A 25,847-nucleotide genomic window follows, 5' to 3' on the forward strand; every position below is an offset into this window, starting at 1 on the left:
CCCAGTGCTGAAGTTGTGCTGTTTTGATCATCAATGTACGAATTGGAATGCGTGACATCACACTTAAGTGTGTGTTCATTGTATCTGAAAAGAGAAAACTGTGTCTCTGAAAAGAGAAAAGATTGCTTTGTACGATTGTACTAACAGTGATTTTATGTAGTAAAGGTATAAACCTTAAAATTGTTAGAGCGCACGTGAATTCTATGTGCTGCTAAGTTAAGGGCTAAGGAACGGAAATTTCGCGATCTTGTCTGATAAGATGAATGACAAAAGGAAGATAGATAAATTTGATAATTACATTCTGTATACCCAAAGGGCAGACTGTTGCTACTAGTGGAGATAAAAGTACTAGTACGCAGGGAGGGGTGGGAAGTTGATATACTGGTAACTGCTACTGATTTATGGAGTGTTCATTGAATCATACAAATTATTTTGAGCGGCTTTTCGACTGACTATTTGTATGTCAACATTTTTGCGCTAGGCCGTAGCGTTTCTTTAATCTTTTGTCATGCGAATGCGAAACTGGCACTTAAACACTGGACTATAATTGTCATTGAAAATATCACCAATTCCATTCCTGTTTTCGATCCTCCACTATTAAGTTATACGTGTGCCTGTTAGGTCGACTTGTGCCAGTGCTAAGTGATACCGACGGGTTAGCATGAATCATCTTTCAGTTGCCTCACGTTTCCTTTTTTGTATGTGACAAAAAAAGCGAAGGAAAGCGCGATGTCTTCATAATGGTTTCACAACATGGGGTGTAATTAATCTAGCTGTCAATGAAACTCTCCTGACATATCCAAGCTCCAGACAGTAAAATTTTCCGGGCAGAATCGGTCACATTTACTGACTTCTACGTTTTGCCGACGGAAAATATCGGTAAGCAACAGTAGCCACTGTACTTCCACTTAGCAGATTACGTAGGTTTTTACACAAGAAGTGATTGGCAGCGGCCCAGGCAAATTGGAAAACAAGCGTACGGGAGTCGCGAGGAATGCCTGGTCGCTATTTCCGGTGTGGGTGATTAACTCCTTTGTTTGCGAAACAGATAAAATTGATATTTGCGCTTTCCCATCTTTCCCATATTACAAGTAAAGCAGTGCCTTTGCTCGATACGAGAATATGGATTCCTCTTCGAAATCGTTTGCTAATTATTTTATATAGTAAAGGTATAGACGTTAAAATTGCAAGAGCGCTTTTGAATTCTATATGCTGCTAAGTTAAGGGCTAAGGAACGGAAATTTCGTGATCTCGTCTGATAAGATGAATGACAAAAGTAAGATAGATAAATTTAGTAATTACATACTGTATACACAAAGGGAAACGTGAAGCAACTGATGGTACACAAGTCGACTCAAAAGGCACAGGCATAACTCAACAGTAGGGGATCTTAAACCCGATATTTTCAATAGAAATCGAAGTCCAGTGTTTACGTGGCAGTTTCGCTTTCGCATGACGACAAAAATGAAGAACATTAAAAAAATTCAAAAATTTGTACGATCGAGTAAAAGCACCATTAACAAGTAGTGTTTACGATTACATCCACCTCTCACCTCTCCCTGCCTAGCAATAGTCCTTCTCTCACCCCTCCCTGAGTAATAACACTCTGCCTTCCCCCCCTCCCTCAGTACTAGTAGACTGCATCCCACCCCTCCCTGAGTACTAATAGTGTGCTTCCCCCCTATAAAATGGTCCAACAAATGGTCCAACAAATGGTCCAAAAAATAGTTCAAAAAATGGTCCAAAAAAATGGTCCAAAAAATGGTCCAAAAAATGGTCCAAGAAATGGTCCAAGAAATGGTCCAGTCCATATTTTACCCTATGCCGAAAACAGAAAGTTGTCGATGGTTAAAAGGTGTTGATAGGCTTGTGCGACTCCTGCCATTCGCTTGCGCCTTTAAATCTGCTAACTTCAAAGCTTAGCTGCTATTAGAATATCATTTAATGACTTTTTGTTTGCGATGTGATAATAAAGATTACTTTTAAGGTGTCATTTCTCCATCTGTATGTTCTTGGTCTTCTTGAGGTTTGGCACAGCTGGATGAGATTGTGTTACCAAATGTAACATTTTCATTTGTGCGCGCTATATTTTTCGTTTTCGGGTATATTTTCTCTCCCGCATAAAATAGCTCCAAAGATATGTTTCTCAAAACCTTATTCTCGGTTTTCTTTATTCTTTAAGCATATTTGAAACTCTGTACGTTTTTGTTAAAAGTTGAGCGTGACGAATTTGGTCCTTTCGCGAATCCCGTATTTATGCCTTTAAGTGTATGACATGAAAAGTAGTTCGTGTATTAGAGGGTTGCTGTGGGTTGCTAACCCTAAGCAATTTTTTTAGCGTCCAATAAATATTCCGTTTAATGTTTTTAATTGCTGGTATTCATGATGACGTCAGGGCTTGTTTATGAGGGGGACACAATCGTCTAGAACAATAGTAATTCGTTTAAAACTCGCTCTGGTAAGAAAAGTTTGAACTCAAATGGCCTGGGACTCAAATATGAGATGCACTAATGTTTAATAAGCAATATTTATTGCACTTGATGGCTGTCACCGCTTTTCTTTGGTCAATAAAACGAATTTTATATCGATTTTTTTTGTGTTGTTGCTGTTTTGTCCCCCTCCCGCGACCACGATTCTTTGCGTTTAAACAATAGATTGTTTTGATGTGACGTCATTATGAATAAGGGCAATTCAGACCTCGTTTTGTTTTGTTCACTATGTCGGTAGAAAATTTGAACTACTTTTGTAGTTCTTGACACATGTCAATGTTTGTATAATCTCGTCTCATTATATGCACGTAAATAATATATAATAGTCTAATTAGTATATATATCAATGCATATATTTTAAGGTAGTTCGGGACTTATAGAAAAGTTTTGAAACTTTGCATAAACAAAGATCGATACAAGTGAAGTTCAGAAATAAATGAAATAAAAATGGGGGTCACCGCGCTCGTTTTCAAAATAAGAGGGGGTAAACTTCAGCAATCTTCCGTATGTTCGGGGTGGTTTCTTTCAAGCCTCATGAGAAGGGAAGTCCCTTTTTCCACATGGGCAACAAACATGTTGCAGATGAAATACCCGTTTTATTAATCCACGCCAAGACAGATCTTCAAGTGGCTTCGACACCAAATTGAAAAGTACTCGTAAAGTAAGTATTGAAAAGTACTTGTAAAGATGACAAAGTCAAAGGCATTGGTATTAGGACAATGGACTATCATTGCACTATAGTTATCTCTAATTATCTGTTCTATCGATTTTCTCGTATCTGTTTTGCTTTGATGTCCACACAAATTTAAGTAGGAGCTAGCAGCAGTGGAACCACATGCCTCTTCCTTGAAGGAATACTCATTTTTCACACATTCCTTGAGATTGCTAAATATCAGCTTCTCCCAATATTTGCCAACTAAGTTGCCAGGTCTCCCTGCAGATAGGCCTTTTATGGTATCCACCTGATGAAGAGATGGAGCCTCATTATACTTTATGCTTTGGGGCGTGACACGCTGAATGAATGGTGAATGAAGCCATAATTATTTCTTTCATTTACCAAACGCAGGGATGTATCCAGCCTAGTCCACCGCGGTCAAACGTCCAACGCAGTTTTCGTTTTATTCAGTGGGATTTTATTTAAAGTAAGCAAGGATGAGTAAAAAAATTAGTTCACGTTATTATCTTTTAATTTTTCTCAAAATGATGAGCTTTTTTCCGTGGAAAACTGACCAAAACTCTTTGCGCCTGATCCAAATTATGTTGACAAATGGCGTCGACGATTCTCCAGTTCACAGTATTTAGACCTTTTTTGGTAAACTTTCAAAACGTTTGGTAAATTTTGGTAAATATGTTGGCAATATACTAAACTTTAATAAACAGTGAAAACGACCACCTTAACCTTTAAGTACTTTGCTTAACTTTTGCAAATTTCTCTCGTTTGACCGCGGTTAACCAGCCTATAGACCTGCAGATTTGTTCTCCGTGGGGCGGGGAGTTCGGCTCCCATACTGAACTGACAGCCAAGGGGGCTGAAATAGGGAAATGACCCATAAAAGGTACTGTAGGTTGACTGAAAAGCTGATCGAGAATGATATTTTTGTACTCTGCTTTACATGACAAATAAGTTGACTGACTTATTGGCATCTGGTTATCGGTTACCGATTTCAGATGTGTCATGAAGAATTCGACATGTTTTGATTGTCTGCTCATTCTAGCGCTTAATTTGTTGTTAATAGACGAGGTACTAGTCGAGCACATTTACTATAATGTTTTGCATAGAAAAAATGTTTGTTTACCAAACGGGAAATCGGTAACCTGTAACTGAAATTCTGAAATCGGTAACAGGTAACTGAAAGTCTGAAATCGGTAGCCGGTAACCAGATTCCAATTAGTAATCAATTGACACCCTAAATGGTACCAAGTTAATTATAAAATTTTTTTTTCCAACAGCCCCCTTAAAAAGTACCATATCTGGAATTTTACACACAAAATGGTACGGCCGAGCCCCCCTGTCAGTTCAGTATCGACCCACACCCCAGGATTTGATCGCCAGAGTAAAAAAATCAATACTTACTACATCCAACAAATAATTAGGATTTTCCAACGTAAACTGCCCAACAGCTTCTTCAACCAGAGGGTTAACGACGGATACTTCTTTCAAATCGAATCCTGGTGGTTTCAAACAAGACCAGGAAAAGGTTGATGGTGACCACCTCATTTCAAACATACCACTAGCCTTGCAAGTACTTATCATCGCTAGTGACCTGATGCGCACACGTTTGCACCTATCAGGAATCTACAGTGCTTCGTCTTCTAGTATTTGTAGAATATTAGTAATTGCCTTGGCCATGAAAAGTTCAACGTTACTGTTGCCTCTTAGAAGGTACTTAGCGTACTGAATGACTGTTCGAGGAATATAGCCAATGTGTGCCAGCACGTCGGTGGGCCCGGGGACAATTCCTGCTTAGTTTGGATATCCTGTAATATGACAAATATGAACGTTACAAATCATAAATGTAGTTGGTGATCAGAAGGCTTAACATCAATCTACTGCTACTACACGTTATCCAAAAAATTCGCGAAGCGACGCGACATTCGATAGTGTAACACGGTACTTTTTATTTCATTATGTAAATTTTCCGTTGTCTACTCATCGCTTTTTCAAACTTAGAAGTCAATTGTTTCATACAACAATGAAATACAAAGGAAACTTGTAGCACTGAATAACAAAGGCACATGAATCGCGCATTTTTTTCGACCGAGCGTGCAAAAAATCGTATATACGCGTCTGACTACCCTGCGTCGGAGCGTATGAAATTCGCCTGCGCAGCTAACGTATACGCGAGCGGTACTGTACATAGAGTAGTGAGGCCTCTTTCCTCACCGCCGATTGAACCCTCCGATTGGACTGTCGTTGCAGTTACAGTACCGACTGGAACTAACCCCCACTTCACATGCAAACATCAGTGCAAACATGAGCAGACCCAGAATCGCGAATAAGACACCCTATTTATGGATCCAGAGGCTCAAAAACCCGACCCTATTAGGCGGCACATACCTATATAGCTTATATATGGGCTTCAAGTTTGGTTGGGTTCACTTCAGAAAGTATGTTCTGCTCAGGTCTGCTTTTGGTGCAATTTTAGTGGGGGATAGTTCTTGTCGGTACTGTATGTGGGAAAAATTATTACGCCGCATGTATTTATCAAACATATACAAACCTACAGATCGTTAGAAAAATATTACCTGTTCAAATGTTCTAGCTGAAAATTTACTTAGCCGAAAATTCTTTGGAATAAAATGTGATTTTTCCGAAAAATGCCAGCTGAAAATTGCTGTCCAAAATTTTCTAAGTGACCTTTTTTAACTCGTGAATTGCGCGCATGCGCAAGAGCGAGTTATAGATACGATGTGGGGAATGGAATTCGCTCGCTCGCTCGCTCGCTCGCTCGCTCGATTGGTCGATTCCTGTAAACTTTTTTTAGATTTTAGGCTTTTGAGTGCATTTTATAGTTTTTGGCGAGCAATAAACAGACGAAATGGCGACCTTTGTTACTAAGAATAGTGGTGGGGTGAAAAAGAAGCCAATGATAATCTTAAAAGAGTTTTTTTTTTTCGTTTTAGTTTCAACAAGCGGCGCCAGCGACTGGCAGGCATGCAAGGATTCACACTGAAATAACAGAACAACCTTTGTTTTTCATAAAATTGTAATTTACAATCCTTGAACTTGAAAACAATCCGAAGATTCATTGAAAATATCACTTACTGCGAAGCGCTCGGAGTTTACAGATGTTCAAAAGCTTTTTCTGTTATAGCGTGAGATTGAGGACAAAATTGATCATTACGTTTCGTCGCGTGTGTTTTTCCTGTGTGAAGCAACAAAAGATGCCGGCGACTGACGAAATAACAAGTTAACACGAAAATCAGATAACACCTAAACAAACAATTTTAGCTACCGATTTCAGTGAATTTTTAAAGAAAAATTTTCTTTTAAGTTTTTAAGACAATTTGAAGATTCAACATACATACAACGTACTAAAATGCGAAAGTTACACACCACGAAATTGATAACTAGGCCTGAAATGAAATTCTATCTTGTTATTGATTATACGTTGCCTAGCACGTGACTTAAATCTACCCAGGCGGAGATCCAAAATGACGGTGGCAGGCTTGGCTTAATTATATCACTCAAAACTTGTTCCCGTTTGTCTCATTTGATAAAGAGGGAATCGTTAATGTTTTCATTAAGACAGTATTGCCTTGATTTTCTAATATTTACAACGAAAGACAGTAAATTTCACTTTTCACCCACATTTACTTCCAACCTTTTCTTTTGCACCAGAAACAAAAATGATAGACGTTTAAAACACATGACATCATCCACCTTGTCAAATGTAATAGCATGATCATTTCAATTGTAATGCCTTCTTATCCCAACGTTACTTTGTTTCTTTGCGACATTAACGAACACTGAACTACTGCTCGTACTCTAGATATGACAATCAACCACAAAATTCCCTAAACCAGATAACATTAAACATAATCTAAAAAATCATGTGTCAATTCACGAGTTTGCTCACAGAGCACTTTGATTTTAGTAAAAATGACCGAAAATTTAGCAAATTTCATGTGTTTGTAGTGTAAAGTTTTACGGTGCGAAATGAAGGGGTGATTGGAATAAAGCCCTAAGTGACTTCTGATCAACTGCTAGATTCTCCTTCCAGTTTGTCTTGTATATGCTCATGTAACAATTTGGCTTCAGATCAGGAGTCACTTAGGGCCTTATTCAAAATAATGTTTGGAATAAGGCCCTAGGTGACTCCTGATTTATTGCCAAATTCTCCCTTTGTTACACGAGCATATACAATATAAACTGGAAGGAGAATCTAGCAGTTGATCAGAAGTCACTCAAAGCTTTATTCCACTCACTCCTTTAAATTAAACAATGCAAAGCATAGAAACCACTAACACAAATTTTTAGCTGTCATACGCCATCTGAACAGCTTTACTGAAATGAACAGTTGGGTGATCACTAAGGAAGTACAACAAACTCACCATGATTTATTTGAATAAGGCTCTGCTCCCTGATTCTTCTGGGTTGACACAATACACAATATTTAAATCATGGCAACTGAGAAGAGGCTTGTCACCACTGAATAACGAGAACAGACCATGTCTGGAAGTTGCTGCCATGACACTCCAGTTCTAGAATTAAACAATGACTGTTATAGTTGGTGGCTGTAACTGATTAAAGTATGGCCACTAAAAGTGCCTGTCACCCTTAAATACAATTATATTTTCAGAATCAACTCTACGCACATTGATCAGTTAAATGGTGAAATATTTGTTTTGAACGTCGCGTTATTGAGCTATATATATTTAAATTTACAAAATGCTAATTAATGACGTCAACATGGGAATCATTTATTATACAACTACTTGTTTTCACCTCCAAGTAATATTTTTTACCAATCAATTGACTATCCACAGTTTATTTTTTGTATTTATCAAATTAATTATCCTCAAGCTGTATACTGCACATTGTAAGTTGGCATAGAAATAATGGCAAATTCCCAGGTTGACGTCGTCTAATTAGCATTTTGTAAATTCAAAAACAAGAAATATTTCACCATTTAACTATTCAATGTGCATAGAGTTGATTCTGAAAATATCTATTTAAGGGTGATAGACACTTAAATAGAGGTTCAACTGCATACAGTTCAAACTTGGTTAAATATTCAAATTACAGTTCATTCCTCAGTATTTTGTCTGTTGCAGAGACAACATTTGGAGATATATTTTATGCCATACTTGGTGAAATCTAAATTTCATGTCTTCAATTTATCTCTTATAGTGTGGTTACCTAGAGAAGGTATACACACAGGTACTTTACATTACTCAAAATAATTTTGAGTGATGTAAAGTACCTGTGTGTACAATTATTGTACCTGACCCTTGCAAAGACAACATCAGAGAAACCACAATATTTGATGCAACAAATATAATTAAAAATTCCTCTGAATGTGAAATGCTTTTAAAATCTCTATATTTATGTTCTTTTAGACCAACATGTCTAATGCATACAGGGTCATGCAGTGTAGAAGCATTTGGTATTTTCGTGTGACGATTGCCATTAAGCAAGTGCACACGTGTTGTGGTCACAACTGCCACTTGGGAATTGCACCTTACAAAATAATTATTACTAGTAATAGTAAAGTAAATGTACATCTAAAAAATTGCATTGCTGTGACACATTAATACTTAATTTGGTGACTGTTTGCTGTGAATGCTGTGAGATACCTTCAAGGTTAGGCACCACTGGTAGCTTATTTAACTCAAGCTAATAAAGACCAATTACTATGAGGCTTTTGTTACTTTCTTTGTTGTGTTTGTGGATCAAAATTGAAAATGTTTAATTGGTAGATTATTTAACTCAAGCTAATAAAGACCAGTTACTACTAGGCTTTTGTTACTTTCTTTGTTGTCTTTTTAACGTATGCAAAATTAGGACCTGCTTGACAAACAATAGAATCTGTGTATAATACACTGTGATTTTGATGGTTATTTTTATAGAAAAAAGTGCATATTATACACAGGTAAATACGGTACAGTTGAACCCTGCTATCTCGAACTCAAACCCATTTCCCTTGGATTTGCCCTGCTTTTCTCAGTCATAACCATTGGAACTCAGCTATCTAAAACTCCCTATCTCAAACAAAGAGCAGCATCCCTTGTTCCTGTTTCACAGAAAAATTTACCCCACTATCTCAAACTCCCAGCTGTATGTCTTGAGCAAATTGTTGCTTCCCTCAAGAGTTCAAGACTAGCTGGGTTCTGCACTGCACAGTTGCTAGTTTTTGTGTAAACACAGGAAACAAACATTTCCCACTATTTTATACAGTAGAATTGTTTTAGTTAACTATAATGTCTTTTACACATATTTTTTTTTAATTATAAGGTAATTTTTACCTTCCTGAAATTTGCACTGTGATCAAGAAACTCCAAAATTACACTGAGCCATTTCACACAACACTACACTGTTTGTGTGTACGCTGTACTACTTGACACTACCCAGAGCCATTTGACACAACGCTACACCATTTGTTTACTGTATTGCAAACGAGTGCTAAGTTATTTGCAATTGAGCTAGTCCATTTCACAATTTCAATTTCCAACTCAACATGGGCTACTAGACTGTTTATCATTTGGCTAAACTATTCATGTTTAGGGTGTTCTGTTTCATGAAGGAAAAGTAAACTGTCTATAATTTGGCCATGCCATTCCTTTATTAGCTATGCTGTCCTGCAGCTGATCCTTAAACCAGCTTTGTTTTTACTGATCTATTTGACATCCTGGTATTTTTGGTGGTGACGGCCACCCATAATGATGACTAAGCCACAATCCCAGATACCATACTAGGTTGAACTCATGGCTTAAATTAATTCAAACCATGTTAATGGTCAAAGAGGGATTTTCCATAGTTCAAGGTCCTTTAAACTATGTCAAAGTAAAAGGGGGCTTCTTCATTTCTGTTCTGTACTATTTGTGTCTTCATTCATTCGTGAAGTGCAAACAAACAAACCAACAGGCAGGCTTTCTCGATTTATCTTTACTGTGCATCGGCACACGAACTCAACTAACGAAATTAAAGGAAATAATATGTGCTAAGTGCTTTCAACAATGCACCAGACAGCAGATAGGACCAGATAATACTTTTTTTAAGTAAATCACAACATTCTTCTTGGCTGCAGAGAGATGAAATTCTAAGATAGCTAGCAAATTCACTTGATCAAATCTAGTAGCGCTGATATAAAATAATAGAACAAGAATGATGAAACAATACTGAATCAGAATTTGAAAGGCCTAAAAACCCCTAAAGCTGACTACTTCTTTCTAACTACAGGGCGTGAAATTAATATTTTTTTCTGATAGTCACTAGGCTCCTAAATTCTTCAAAGTGGTTGCCAATTCAAAAAAAGTTGGTCGCCATTTTCAAAGACAAACAAATCCTTTTTTTACACTGTCACAGTCCAAGATAGACCCTCCAAAATTAGACTGGGGAAAAGATCTTTAAAGTGCTACAAAGTGAACACTAGGATGGATGATAAATAACATTCAAGCTCACCTAAGTCTAAGCTGGCATCAAGTCATCGATTGAGATGCACGTGCTGTGTTTTGAAAACAAACTCAACGAGGAAGTTTGCCATGGATTTATCTTTGCAAATCTTTTTAATTCACTAAATCTCTCGGTAAGGTTATGATGAAACATGCTAGTCACCAATTTGGTGATTGATTTTCAGGATTTAGTCACCAAAGTGAAAAATTTAGTCACATTGGCACCTGTATTAGGTGCAATTTCATGCCCTGAACTAAATATGCAAATCATTACGATTATCATTTTCATTTTTCATTTACTGTATGGTGGAAAATGATTCTTACTTGTCAGATTTCACTGTTGAAACAGCTTTCTTTTCCCGTTGAAACAGAGTTTTCAGTCACGCCAACAATTTGACATCACTTTGATACCTGAGTTGCAAGGGTGCTGTGAAAAAGAGGGTTGACAGGGTTGCAGCACCATATTTAGAGGTATTGGAAACAAGTTTGTATGGTGTTTCAATGGTGTTCCGATGGTAGAAAGCGATTCCTTCCACTCAGATTTCACTTTTAAACAGCTTTCTTTTCCTGTTGAAACAGGGTTTACCATCGAAAAATAGGTATCAAAGTGACAGTAAAAGCATTGTAGTCCATAAGCAAAGAAGAAGTGAAGGAATGTTATTTCTAGAATGGCTAGAATTAAACCGAGTCATTGTGTTGTGATCTGCGTGAGCAGCCTAGGAACTCCATTGATGAGGTAAATAACAGCACATAAAGTTTAAATAATGTACGTAGCCTTTTAATTCTATTTGCTTTTTTTTGCTTTCAGTTTTCCTGTTTTTTGAGGGAAATAAACAGGAACTTAAGAAAACTCCTAGAAAAACAGTTCTAAGGGCTTTTGCTTAAAGCAGAAAAACTGATTTGCACGTGTTCTCAAGATTGTGCATGAAATAACTGGATCTAACTGGATCTAACTAGATAACTGAATGCTCTATTTGGCATCACTTTAAGTGAAATCTTTGTGTAAAAATACTATGGAAACACAAACTGTATAGCAAGAAACTCTTTTGTCATCTCCACTTTATACTTTCTCTGCTTCCCAAGAGTACAGGGTTAGTTTGTTAAAAGCTGAGTTTAGATGACTAATGGTCAGTGTGAAATATGATTTCATATCTGAAAGCTTTCCAATGAAATTCAGTCTACATGTACAATTCCTTTAGTCTGCAATTTGATGATTGGATGCCCTAAAAAATCTATGGTAAATTATTTTAAAAGGCTTTTAAACAAAGGATTAAACATACCCTGATTGAAATTTAACCCTGGGTTAGTACTTATCAGCCTTCAAACAACTGGGCCCAGGATTGAACAAGTCTCAATTAAACTAAGTTGTAATTTCAACAAGAAAAAGTTATGATCATTTTTACATCAACAATTCCAGGCAAAGCTGCAACATTTGCAATCTGCCTTACACCAGGAAGGAAACTACCAATACATGGATAGCAATTTAACTTAATTGTATAAAAGGAATAAGACAAATGCAGCAAATACAACAGTATTATATTTCAAATGTTTAGAGTACTGTACCTTGAGTTCCAGCCTGGTGCTTCAGTTCATCAAACATTAGTTTTTTCAGCAGCTTGTTTATATATCCAAGATACCTTCAACCTTTAAAGAAAAAAAAGAAAAGAATAGTTTGAACTTTAGAGTTGAATACTTGCAATGTACACCTCAAGTCCTGAATCTGAAACAGTATGTAACAATTTGTCCATGGTACTAATTAATCAGAACATCCTTATCCAGTACTTATAGGACATTCTTGCATCAACAATTTCCAGCAAAACACCACAGTCTGCAACTATATACAATACAATACAATATTTATTTGCCATATACGACATTTACAGATGGAAAAAAAAAAATGAAGAAAATTGATGACAGAAAATAAATGTCGAGAAAACCTGAAAGAAACTACGAGGCTTATAACAAGTCAGGCTTTCTCACTTAAAATAACTAATCTTATATTAGAATTACAATATGGACTTATGGTAATTAACTTTGACCGCGCACACGTACACACACACACACGCACACACATATTAAGTAAGTTAGTTAAGAATTACTGCCTTACAGAAGCTAATACTTAGAGAGAAGAAATTCCTTAAGCTTTCTTTTAAAAGAAGCGGAGGAGGGAGAACTAGTTATGTCAGAATTTAATGAATTATAAAAGTTTGGACCTTGAAAGTAAATTGAAAACTTCCTGGTGTTCGTTCTGCACAGTGGCAAACGGAAGGACTGAGCATTCCTAGTATTATAATTGTGGATTTGACTATTCAGTAAAAAAAAGTTATTGAATTTGGAAGGGAGTGTAGAGTTCTCGAATGAAAACATAAAAGTACCTGATTGAAACGAATGGATATCATGAAATTTTAAGAGTTTAAGTTCCTTTAAAATAGGGCCAGTATGGGCAATGTATGTAGAATTGCTTACTATTCTTAACGCACGTTTCTGTAAGGTTACAATTCTTTGAAGGTTTGACTTATAGGTACCAGCCCAAGCTAAATTGCAATAATACAAATATGGAAGGATCATAGAATTGTATAAAGTACAAAGGGAGTGAGTAGAGAGAAAAAACCTAGATTTATGAATAATACCTATAGATTTGGATAATTTATTTGCTGTTAAGGATATATGCGATTTCCAGGTCAAATTGTCATCTAATAAAACACCCAAAAACATGGTCTCAGAAACACGAAGAATAGGCTACTCATTTATGAAAACTTGAAATTCAAAGGATTGCTTCTTTTGCCAAGGCTTGAATACCATAAAATTAGTCTTGGCTAAATTCAAGGAGAGCCGGTTTGCTGCAAACCAGGTTGACAATTTGTTTAATTCTCTATTTAATGTGTTAATTAGGTAAACAGGGTCATTATGGGAGATAAATAAGTTTGTATCATCAGCAAACAAGATTGCATCAAGCAGGGAAGCATTGTTCAAATCATTAACATACAGGATAAAAAATAAGGGACCAAGAATAGAACCTTGAGGCACCCCACAGGGAATCCCCTGTGGGGCAGATCTAACGTTATTAAATTTGACAAATTGTGTCCTCTCAGAAAGATAACTTTTGACCCATTCTAGTGCCAGACCACGGATCCCATAATGGTTGAGTTTGTCAAAAAGAATGTCGTGATTTACCGTATCGAATGCTTTCGAAAGATCTAGGAATACTCCAATGGCATGTTCTTTTCTATCAAATGCAGAAGAAATTTTGTCACACAAATCGATAAGCACAAGGCTAGGAGAGTGATTTTTTCTAAAGCCATATTGATTATCACATAAGACATCAGAGTCATTGAGATAATTTATAATACGGTTGTAAATTATTCGTTCCAAAAACTTTGAAAAGCACGGTAGAACAGAAATAGGTCTGTAGTTGCTGAAGAGAGCTTTGTCACCTGATTTAAAAATAGGTATGACACGAGCAATTTTCAAATCATCCGGAACGATACCATGAGTAATGAAGAGATTTACAATGTGTAAAAACTAGACTAGGGGAAAAGGTGAGAAATTAGGGGGGATGGGGACAATAATGGGTATAATCTGGGTTTGATGGAGGAAGTGAGGACAAAATTTATTTGTCCAGTTCAGTCAACCTTGTATTAAGCAGTCACCCACGGGAATATGGCGTCTACTACAGTGCAAGTGCTCAATACGGTGCCACCTAAGACAGGTTTGACTTTAGTTCGTGAATTCACTGATTGAAACAAACAAACAAATAAAAGAAAATAGTTCTGACATGAGAGACGTGGAGGGGGGCAGGGGACGGGGATTTGATCATAACGTGGGCAGAAAAGGTTCCTGGGCCCAGTTGTCCCAGAAACAATTTTCCTTGTAACAAAACTTATTTCAAAGAAGGAAATTACTTTGACGGATATGACAGGTGTAAGGGAATTTATTTCGATGCCCATAGCTTATTATGAACATTCTCAAGTATGACATCGTTAGACGTGTATTTTGACGCGCACGCTACTCAGCTGGAGTTGAGCTTCCGATCTGATGTTTGGCGCGCGTTCACTTACCTTCATGTTTGGGACAAAGCCTTTCTTGATAAGAAACGAGTTTTCGTTTAAGCGCTCAATATAAATGCACTTCTCTTTGAATGTACGGTGTTCTTTCGCCATGTTAGTCTTTTCATTCACGTTTCACAAAGGTTTCAGTGAACTCGGCGAAGGGAGAAAAGTCATGTAGCAATAAATCAGCGCATGACTCTCGTTTGAATATGCGCGCAGTACAATTTCTTATCCAGTCCTTCTCTGGCGGCTAATCCACAATGGCAGACGACGTGAGAGTGTTTTTATTAATTCTCTAGGGATAAACCAAAACGGTTGTTTGTTATTTAAAAAAAACGTTTAGATTCAGTTTCTCAATTAAAGCTCTTTGTTCATTGCTCCATAGTGACAGAGAAGAATTCGAAAGGGAAGAAGCGAAAATGGGAACCAGTAAAATTGGACAATCCTTCGTTCTTTGCGGGCGAAATGGATGGATTTATGTCCCTTGAAGTCATGGAAGATTATCATCCAGAAGAGCTAGCAGGAATTGGTGCAGGTGGACCAGCTCAGAAGAAGAAAATAAAAGAATGGCCGCTGTAGGAGGTGAATTGCTTAAAGTGCTTTAAAACATACCGCATAGTTAAATTTAGAAGATACAAATGTAAGATTCACTTCAAGCACGTGGTGAAATTACCCTTGTATTTTACGAGAAATTGGGAAAAATTATCTTTTTAAATTATTTTGTTTATTTATTTTTTATTATAACTTATCTTTAATAATTAAATGTTGAGGGTTGTCCAATACATCCAAATTGGGTTGAGTCGTTCACAAATCGACCCACCAGAAGTTAATTAGTGGTTAAGTCATCTTGTGATACTGGAAATCTGAATAAACCGTGCCTCTTAAGGTGGAAATGTCTTACTACAAGTCGATTTTCAAGACGCTTAATAATAATCCTCAACCTGACTCAAATGGAATGACTTGTCTCCTGAGTCAGATTGGGTGTATTGGACATGAGAATCAAAACTAAGATAATTGCCAGTCATACATTAAATGAAAAAAGAAACAAACAAACAAAAAGAAAACAACAACAACAACAACACTCACCACAAGAACTACATGGAAATACAGGAATTGATTGAAATCATTTTGAGAGCAGTTTGTCCAAAATTTTTTGAAGACAACAGACTGCATTGTCCCAAGGGCTCATGCATTTTTTCAGTCTTTACCCATACATGCACAATTATGTATATCTAAGAACAGAAGCTTCTTTTTGGTTTTCTCTAGAAGTTTGGCTTGCGGGGAAAAAAAAAGCGACATAGTATTGTCTTTTGATTTAAATCTTCAGGATAATCTGGAATGACCAACTCACTCAGTTTTCACCCGGCCTGTCTAAATTCTCAAATCTTTGCCTTTGTTGCCTTTGTAACATATTTAGTGTCGCTGATGGACAAAGTTGGGCTGCAGAAGAACAGTTGTAAAATTATCGATGTCACCAACAAGAGAGGAACCGTAGAAACCCTGACAGAAGCAAAGATCTCATGTGCAATTGAAGAGGTTTGTAATAGTTGAGCTAACAAGGAAGCGAAACTCTTCAAGATCCAGGATACAATTTTTATTACTTTTTATTGTTGGTTTGAGCCAAATGCATCTTCATGTACACCACATTGTCTGGGAAACATGATCCACGGAGCTACAGAGGTGTACCAAGTGAAATCGAAGGAGAACTACGAAACATACAGTTGTTGTAAAAATCACGTCATTCAGATTTATTAGGACCTTTATCTCTACTATTTCCTTTCCCAGTACCCAGGCCGTACTTTGGTTTTCTCCAAAACTGTAGACTGCATGAGGAGACTGGGCTCTTTGTGTAGGCTCCTGGACTTTAAGCCGTGGGTTCTGCACGCCAGCATGCAACAAAGGCAAAGATTAAAGAATTTAGACAGGCCGGGTGAAAACTGAGTGGGATGGAAAAGACAAAAATACAAAAAACAATGAAACAAACGAAATAAACAAAAACCAGAACAAAAAAAACCAAACAAAAAACTCAACAAAACCAAGCAACTATTAGGAACCTAATTTTGTAGACAACGTGCAATTTTCCTGTTGCGTCTTTCACGTTCTTTACTGCGCAACTTGCTTTGCGCAAAACACTGGGCGACACGCGTGCTGTGTGGCCTTGGATCAGAATCATCCTGATCTTATTACTATTTTTTTTTCATCAAAACAGTGAGTATAGTTTACGAACTAACCGACCAATGGAATTTCCTTTTTTGATAGACTATAACTGGATCGCCTTGACTGATTAAAACCCGCCCCTCTCCTCCCTCAGAGAATATTTAAAGCTAGATAGGACTCACACCAGCCAATGAAATTTTGGCTGATTCTTTTCTTGCCTGTTAAATTTAAGCAAAGTGCGAGTGGCTTACTTCTGGCTACAGATGTGGCCGCGAGAGGTTTGGACATACCAGCTGTTGAGCATGTGATTCACTATCAAGTTCCGAAGGACCTTGATGTAAGTACGTGTAAGTATGTGTGTACGGTTGGTTAGCTTGTGCTGTTGGTTAGCCTGTGCGGCAGGCGGGAACGGGAGCGATTGCTTTTTGGCGGCAGTGCTTTCATTCTCCGCGAAACTCTACCTTGACAAAAGGCTTCAGAAGTCACACTGCTTCAACCAACCATGCGCGTTGACCAAGGTGTGGGCTACAAGTCTCAACTGTAAGAGAAGCTCAACCAGAATGTGGATAGCAAAGTTGGAACGCCGTTGACGCCTGAATTCTTTATTTACCTCTAAATTTATTTAATTGCATATATTTAGTTATTTCTAAAACTTCATTTTCTAAATCTTTGTTTTGTTTCCGATTTGAGTTAATGTGTGAGGTTCACCTACCGAAATCAAAACATAATTCATTTCAGTTAATGAGTTTTGATTTAGGAAAAAAATTGACTCTGTTCAAATGCAGTTTATATGAGAGGAGTAGTTTGTTATTGTTTATCGTTCTCAGTTGTATCTCATTTAATAATGAACTGTTGTGTAATGTAACCACAATGTAAGTATTAACTTTAGCGCAACCATCTTATGTGATTCTGCGTTCCTAAATTCTTTCTCTGTGTTCGTTGACAGCTTTACATTCACCGCAGTAGACGGACAGCTAGAGCAAGCAGGGAGGGTCTGAGTGTCGTTCTTGTTGGCCCAGAAGAAATGGGATCATACCAGAAAATTATGAAGGCGCTTAATGGAGGTGAAGTGTCTTTATTATGTCCAACGTATCTCTTTAACAGTCAAACTCTAAAAGGTTATTTGCAAATCCCCCTCAGTTTAAGGTGCCATTCGTCTAAATTTCCTTTTTAGTTAGAAAAATTTACGCCTTAACGTTAGTATGCATATTATACATGCATACTGTTCTCTATATATTTCTTAGGGTGTTGACATGGAGAATGACATGTTATTTAAGGGCAAATCCAGGGAAGGGCAATCTGTTGGGCTAAGGATGGCTTTTTCAGTCTGTTAATTAAAAAATGACAAGTAGTCTGCTTGTGTAGGTGGATAGTTCAGGCGATGAAGAACCCACTTCGAGATTCTGCTGCAAGTACAAAAAGGAGAACAAGCGTGTTCGGGTAAGTATTTTCGGGCTGCGTTTAAAATAACTTGTGCAAGTTGGCACGAACCTTTCAGTGAAATGGCACAAACCATATAGGAAATGTTATGAGCAATTTGCGACGTTATTCGTTGTGATGCAGAGGTAACCGCTGAGTCTCCTGTTCTTGGGGATTGTTTTAATGGTAAAATGTTCTTATCGTTGTCAAAATTTTACTTGACAGAACTTGAATTGTTTAAGTGGACTGTTGACGCGAAAACCAAGGCTTGCGTAGATGGCCAGATCTCGCGCTCCGATCACGATCGTGAAAATAAGAGCACGTGAGAAGGATCTATTTTCACGGGCGACAAAAATCAAATTTTTGTCACGTAATTTGGAACTTTGAATCCTGAAAATTGAAGTTTGAATCTTTTGGCATTCGACGGCTTACAATGGGCCAATGTTACCCCATTTAAGCCTGTACTGCTATATTAGTCACGCGCTTCAGTTCATCTGTTAAAAATACACTTTTTAGTATCTGGAAGCAGAGGGTTTTTAAGTTAAATTAACTTGGAAAAATATTTGATTGGTAGAAAATCCCGGGAGTGTAGTATAAAATGATTTGATTTATAAAACGCAACATGCACTGTGAAGAGGAGTCCTCAGTTCTCTCTTTAGGTTGATTCCCGTATAGAGAAGTAGGCCTCTTGCAAAAAAGAAAATTGGTTGGGTCCTCTGCTAGTGCTTGTTTCCTGAATTTGAGGTCATATTCTCTTCTAGCATGATGACAACTGTGACAAGACTACAGGCAAAATACCTCATGAGAAAACCGCTGTGGTTGAGAAAGTAAACTTGACGCTCATTGATTCGCCAGTCAAAAGGTAACACTGGTTGCCAATATTATTGGTGCCCTCCTTTACGTTTCCGTACAATATATTTTATTATCAAGAGAATGGGCTTTTTTCAGTGCTTGTATTAATCGAAACTCGACGGTCGTTTGCTCGAGCAAGTTTTCCGGTGGCCAATGCGACCTGAACTTTCAATTAACAAAAGTTGCAATCAAGAATACTGCTCTCGACTTTCGACTGGAGTATTTAAATTATTTCATACAATTCAAACAATCATACCTAATAATAAATCAGTCTGATTTTTTTTTCTTATCAAGGGTGTGTGTGGATATTGAGACGGGCGACAGCGATGAGTGCCTTTTCAAACCAGTCTTTGCATCAGAAAAGTGAGTCACTCAAATATATATATCATAAAATTTCCGTAGTAACAGTGAAGTCATTGAACGCGTTTACGAACAATTAACTCTGAAGGGTATATTTTAATTGTCTGATTATTTCAAAACGATGTCTGTGAGCGACCACCACACCTTGCACGAAACGTTAGAGAATTTTGCTCTCCCGCTGTGGCGTTTGAGAAACCTATGAAATTCTTTTACTGTCTTCCATAGAAATGTGGCTGAAAAGGTAAATAAGAAAGTGCTGACACACCAGTTGAACGACTCCACCGATAGCAGTGAAGACGAACAAGGAACTGATTACTTGAACGACGACCCAATGTTTCCCATCTACCGAAAGGGATTGCTTTCGGGTTTGGCTTCCAGGAAAGTGGTAGATATCCTCTTCCATCCGCCTCGAGAACTTATTGCACGTGCTGTTCCTTCCGCTGTCTCCGAAAATTCTGTCTTTGTGGTGGAAATATCTGCCCCACATATAAAGCACTTTGAAAATGTTCTGGCGACGACCTTGGTGCATGGAATCCAACTGGAACGAAACAGCGATGTATTATAGTATCATATACTATATAGTATATAGTATGATACTACCGTGCTTCCAACAAGAGGAATCCTGTTCGTAAGGCTTCCCAATCAGAATATGATGATCATGAGGCACAGGTCTATAAATGTACGAGAAGCTTCTACAGGAATTAATCCTCCCCCGATTTGCAAAGGATTTTCATTTATCTGACAGGTAAGACTATTTTAACAAATAAATAACAGTGAGGTCCTTATAGAAAAATCTCAAACTTTGAGTGGAGGCCTAGCGGTATTAACCTAGCGATAACGAGGTCATTACGACAAGGCCTCAGTTTGAGAGGTTCCTGCCACAATGAATAAACAGTTGAGGTTAGTAAGACATTTGTAACATGGATCATGAAAAAAGCTTCCGAAGAAAGAGAAGGTCAATTCAAACCAAAGGTCAAACTACTCAAGTGAAATAAGTAAACTATGGCGTGCTCCGAAAAGTGGTGTGTGGCCAAAAATAGGAAACAAAATTATTGACAAAAACAAAACAAAACAAAATTTTTCTATATTCGAGTGAAAAACGTCCATCTTCAAAACCTCACCGTAAAAAAATTTACGTCCTCATTAGTCATAATGTAACAAATCTGACCAGCAAAAGGGGGTTTTAATCAATACATCATATCACACCAGTGCACAACATCTGGTTACCAAGTGCATTCAAATATCAAAACCTTTATTAATTTTCATCTTCTCCTTTTTCAGATTCCAACGGAACGATTCACGGTTTTGCTCTTCTGAAATATGTTTTTGATGATAATGAACACGAAGTTAAAGTTAAACCACATGGAAATTCTAAAAGTCTTTCCAAAGAGTATTACCGCACTTCGCATACTACCATGGAGCGGTTAAAAGAGCCCGCGAAATCTGACCCTCCCAAGACGGTGTTTTTCAAGAGTATCGAAGAAAAGGGAACAATTTCAAACTTTATAAACGCAGCTAGCCATGCCAGAAATGTACAACAGATAAAGAACATTAAAAAAACCATGGAAGAGCAACCTGGGGATTCTACACTCGAGCTGATAGACATGCGAAGCAAGGAAACAGAGACAAAGAGAACGCCTTCGTCCGTAAAGTAGAGACCTCGTCAGATCCTTGTGTTGTCCTAACCACTGACCAGCAACTTAAGGACGTGGAAAGATTTTGCACAAATCCTAGCCAGTTCAGTATTTTAGGAGTCGATCCCATTTTCAATTTTTGGAGACTATTATGTGACTCTTACTACATACAGGCATCTCCTTCTCCGAACCAAAGAAGACAAGAATCCAGTCCGGACCAACCCTAGTTCACCACAAAAAAGAACCATCCAGATATTACGAGCTCTCGTCTACCATGATAAAGCTAAATGCAAAAACCCAAAATGTTCTAGTATATGGTACTGACGGAGAAAAGGCATTGGGTGAGGGTTTCGGTAGACCTCTCCCCTTATGCCCAGCATTTACTCTGTGACCTGCATATGAAAGAAAACATAGTGTCAAAAATGAACGAACTTGGAATACGGGGCAAACCATCAGAAGTCATTCTAAGTGACATCTTCGGAGGAGATATTGGTTGTAAGAGGGTTCCTGGTCTTATAGACTCGGAAAGCCACGCTCAGTTCGTGACCAATCTGGAAAAAAATGAAGGAGGAGTGGCTTTCCTTACACCCACTCTCAGAGCGCTTTGTTACTTACTTTTGTAAGTACAAAGCGGAAATTATAAGGCAAACGATGACAGCTGAATTGAGATCCATGGCTGGTCTAGGCTGGCCACCAGGTGTATACGATCAGAACGGAAATGAATATATGAACTCGGTTCTACAAAGAGAGAAACAACTTACAAGGAAAAGGAAGCTTTCTATTCCCGAATTTGCCAGGTTGCTGCAGACGGTGGTGAAAAGACAGAGAACAGAAGAGGATTTAGCATTTATTGGCTCGGAGAGCTAAAAATGGACAAAAATTACGAGGAAGAGGGAATGAAGGAGTCTGTCTTTTAAAGGAAGACGAGAGCGCAACAAGAAGCGGCGCTCAAAAAATTTCACAATCTCCCGGTAAAGACAGTTGACATAATTCCTATCGACCTGGAAAACACAAATGAAGCGGACACAATGTCACCATTGAGTTTGCCTCTAGAAGATTTTGGCATTATCCGGGTTCCCTTCAGTATTCTTGCACGTATGTACCATCGTGCATCGTTGATTTTGGCGCGCAAAGAAGAAAATATCCATCCCGATCCTGGAAGAGGGGACAATTTGCCACGTTATGTGGCAAACGAGGCAATTGATGCTCCATCGTATGCAGTTTGCAAGAAACGTACCGCGCGACGTGGAACATATTATGTGTGCAGCGGCACTTGTATCGATTTTAAAGCGTATGACATTTGTGCTCATACCTTAGCTGTGGCTGAAATGGGTCGTTCATTGACTGAGTTCGTTCATTGTTACAAGACAACGAACCAAAGGCCTCCTAACGTGGATGCCTTGATTCACATGGACCTCCCTCCTGGACGTGGGTCAAAAAAGACCAAGACAACACAAAGAAGGAAAGGTGCTACAAATAAAAAAAGAGAGGAAGTTGTGGAGAGTTACACTAACACCTCTCCAACTGACCAATCATCATCGAATCCGGCGTCGACTTTAGTAAGATCCTCAGGAAACAGAGGCACAGAGAAGGAAGCAGAGAAGACAACAACACAAAAAGACATAGAAGAGCCTCAGGTATGTATATATTGTAAGGATCATTCACATAATACAGGGTGTAATGCGTGATTCTGTTATCTCGGGTTTTAGATCGGTGAAAGGTTTCACATTTTTTTGTGTGATTATGCTGCCAACCGTTTGATTTTTTTATATCGACTATGATCATGGTAAAGTCCCGCTATATGTTAGCTCTGTGCAAGTCGTTCTATTTCACTAACTGGTTAGCTAATTGGGTTGAACGAAATAAAAACTCTATCAAATAAAGCTTGTAGTGATAATGCGCGGCAAGTCGAAAAAAACAGTCCTCCTAATCACAGAACCTTTCATTTGTAGAAATGGCCTGCAGGACATAAGGTTTATAAGGATTTAGCATCTGGCGAGACCGTCGGCTCGTTGCATAATTCCCACGCAGCCACCGACTAATCTTGGCTGTTAACTAAAATGCCATTAATTTTATTCTATCTGCAGAATAATAGCCCCAACACATCAACGCCGGCAGTTCAAGAAGGTAGTTTCCAGTTAAGCCTTCTTAAAAGATGCAGCCCTCTGGTGAGAAGGTGTAAGGGTGTAAGGGTGTCTTGAAACTAAGGCGTGGTGAAGACTTTTTTATTCCCAACCCACCAGAAGACCTCGTCATAATATCAAGTACCAGACGGGCCTATTGGCAGAATGGAGAGCAAAAGACTGGACGATTAGGAAACGTATACTTTCATTGTAAGGTTGAGTGCGTCCAAAAACTGCAGCCCCAATTTATTCCCTTCTTGGTGATCATTTCGGCGGCAGTTAAGCGTGAATTACTCGAAGTTCATCAAAATCATATACAGAAAGAGCTAGGTCTCTAGAGTACATATGGGGGAAAAAATGCCAAATTCAGGAAATGATAAATTCTCACCATTTATTAATATGTGACTGTCACTGTTTTGTTTGATGACATACAATTACAACAAAAGGTGCTATAACATGTGTAGACAGAAAAGTTACCGTTGTCCATTTCCGCACAGCCCGCACACTTAAAACCTTATTTGTACAATTTGGTTTTTCCTATCAGTGCATAATATTTTGATTTGGCCTGCAGTTAGCAAACACTTATCGAACTCTGACTGTTTCAGAAATTGGAAAGTATTCTCTCGAGTCTTTGCGAAATGTCGAAGTCGTTTTTTCATTGTCTCTGAGAGGGCTTACTGTAATATTTGCGAAACGGAACAAAATGAAAACGTGTTATTTGTGAGATTAATTTAATCGGATCGGTAATTTGCGAAAGGGAAATGATTCCTTTGTAAATTAGAAATATGTTATTTTCGAAAAAGTTAATTCTGTAATTTGCACTTGTGTGAATTTAATGAATCAATGCAGAGGCCATATGAAAGAAAATGTGTGCCCTTAAGCTATTAAAGGCGAAAATGTTATTTGAAAAATTACCCAGTGCTGAAGTTGTGCTGTTTTGATCATCAATGTACGAATTGGAATGCGTGACATCACACTTAAGTGTGTGTTCATTGTATCTGAAAAGAGAAAACTGTGTCTCTGAAAAGAGAAAAGATTGCTTTGTACGATTGTACCAACAGTGATTTTATGTAGTAAAGGTATAAACGTTAAAATTGCAAGAGCGCTCGTGAATTCTATGTGCTGCTAAGTTAAGTGCTAAGGAACGGAAATTTCGTGATCTTGTCTGATAAGATGAATGACAAAAGGAAGATAGATAAATTTGATAATTACATACTGTATACCCAAAGGCAGACTGTTGCTACTAGTGGAGAAAGAAGTACTAGTACGCAGGGAGGGGTGGGAAGTTGACATACTGGTAACTGCTACTGATTTATGGAGTGTTCATTGAATCATACAAATTATTTTGAGCGGCTTTTCGACTGACTATTTGTATGTCAACATTTTTGCGCTAGGCCGTAGCGTTTCTTTAATCTTTTGTCATGCGAATGCGAAACTGGCACTTAAACACTGGACTATAATTGTCATTGAAAATATCACCAATTCCATTCCTGTTTTCGATCCTCCACTATTAAGTTATACGTGTGCCTGTTAGGTCGACTTGTGCCAGTGCTAAGTGATACCGACGGGTTAGCATGAATCATCTTTCAGTTGCCTCACGTTCCCTTTTTTGTATGTGACAAAAAAAGCGAAGGAAAGCGCGATGTCTTCATAATGGTTTCACAACATGGGGTGTAATTAATCCAGCTGTCAATGAAACTCTCCTGACATATCCAAGCTCCAGACAATAAAATTTTCCGGGCAGAATCGGTCACATTTACTGACTTCTACGTTTTGCCGACGGAAAATATCGGTAAGCAACAGTAGCCACTGTACTTCCACCTAGCAGATTACGTAGGTTTTTGCACAAGAAGTGATTGGCAGCGGCCCAGGCAAATTGGAAAACAAGCGTACGGGAGTCGCGAGGAATGCCTGGTCGCTATTTCCGGTGTGGGTGATCAACTCCTTTGTTTGCGAAACAGATAAAATCGATATTTGCGCTTTCCCATTTTTCCCATATTACAAGTAAAGCAGTGCTTTTGCTCGATACGAGAATATGGATTCCTCTTCGAAATCGTTTGCTAATTATTTTATATAGTAAAGGTATAGACGTTAAAATTGCAAGACCGCTTGTGAATTCTATATGCTGCTAAGTTAAGGGCTAAGGAACGGAAATTTCGGGATCTCGTCTGATAAGATGAATGACAAAAGTAAGATAGATAAATTTAGTAATTACATACTGTATACACAAAGGGAAACGTGAAGCAACTGATGGTACACAAGTCGACCCAAAAGCACAGGCATAACTCAACAGTAGGGGATCTTAAACCCGATATTTTCAATAGAAATCGAAGTCCAGTGTTTACGTGGCAGTTTCGCTTTCGCATGACGACAAAAATGAAGAACATTCAAAAAATTCAAAAATTTGTACGATCGAGTAAAAGCTGCATTAACAAGTAGTGTTAACTATTACATCCACCTCTCACCTCTCCTTGCCTAGCAATAGTCCTTCTCTCACCCCTCCCTGAGTAATAACACTCTGCCTTCCACCCCTCCCTCAGTACCAGTAGACTGCATCCCACCCCTCCCTGAGTACTAATGGTGTGCTTCCCCCCCCTATAAAATGGTCCAAAAAATGGTCCAGTCCATATTTTACCCTATGCCGAAAAC

At 38.1% G+C, this 25,847-nt stretch overlaps 1 protein-coding gene across 2 annotated transcripts; it reads left to right on the forward strand.

The window, feature by feature from the left end:
- Positions 1-17,409: 17,409 nt before the first annotated feature.
- Positions 17,410-24,112, forward strand: LOC149045533 (uncharacterized). Of its 2 annotated transcripts, XM_089208217.1 has the most exons (7): positions 17,410-17,874; positions 18,176-18,250; positions 18,991-19,091; positions 19,376-19,444; positions 19,667-20,186; positions 20,723-22,712; positions 23,163-24,112. In XM_089208217.1, the coding sequence occupies exons 1-5, from the start codon at positions 17,869-17,871 to the stop codon at positions 20,004-20,006; spliced, it is 591 nt and encodes a 196-aa protein (XP_089064343.1). In that variant the 5' UTR covers positions 17,410-17,868; the 3' UTR covers positions 20,007-20,186; positions 20,723-22,712; positions 23,163-24,112. The 2 variants fall into 2 exon arrangements, with proteins under 2 accessions (XP_089064343.1, XP_089064342.1); XM_089208216.1 differs by lacking the exons at positions 17,410-17,874; positions 18,176-18,250; positions 18,991-19,091; positions 19,376-19,444 and having other exon boundaries at positions 20,002-20,186.
- Positions 24,113-25,847: the final 1,735 nt, after the last annotated feature.

The sequence above is a fragment of the Pocillopora damicornis genome, chromosome 5 (assembly GCF_964200805.1).
Source record: "Pocillopora damicornis chromosome 5, jaPocDami1.2, whole genome shotgun sequence".
NCBI lineage: Eukaryota > Metazoa > Cnidaria > Anthozoa > Scleractinia > Pocilloporidae > Pocillopora > Pocillopora damicornis.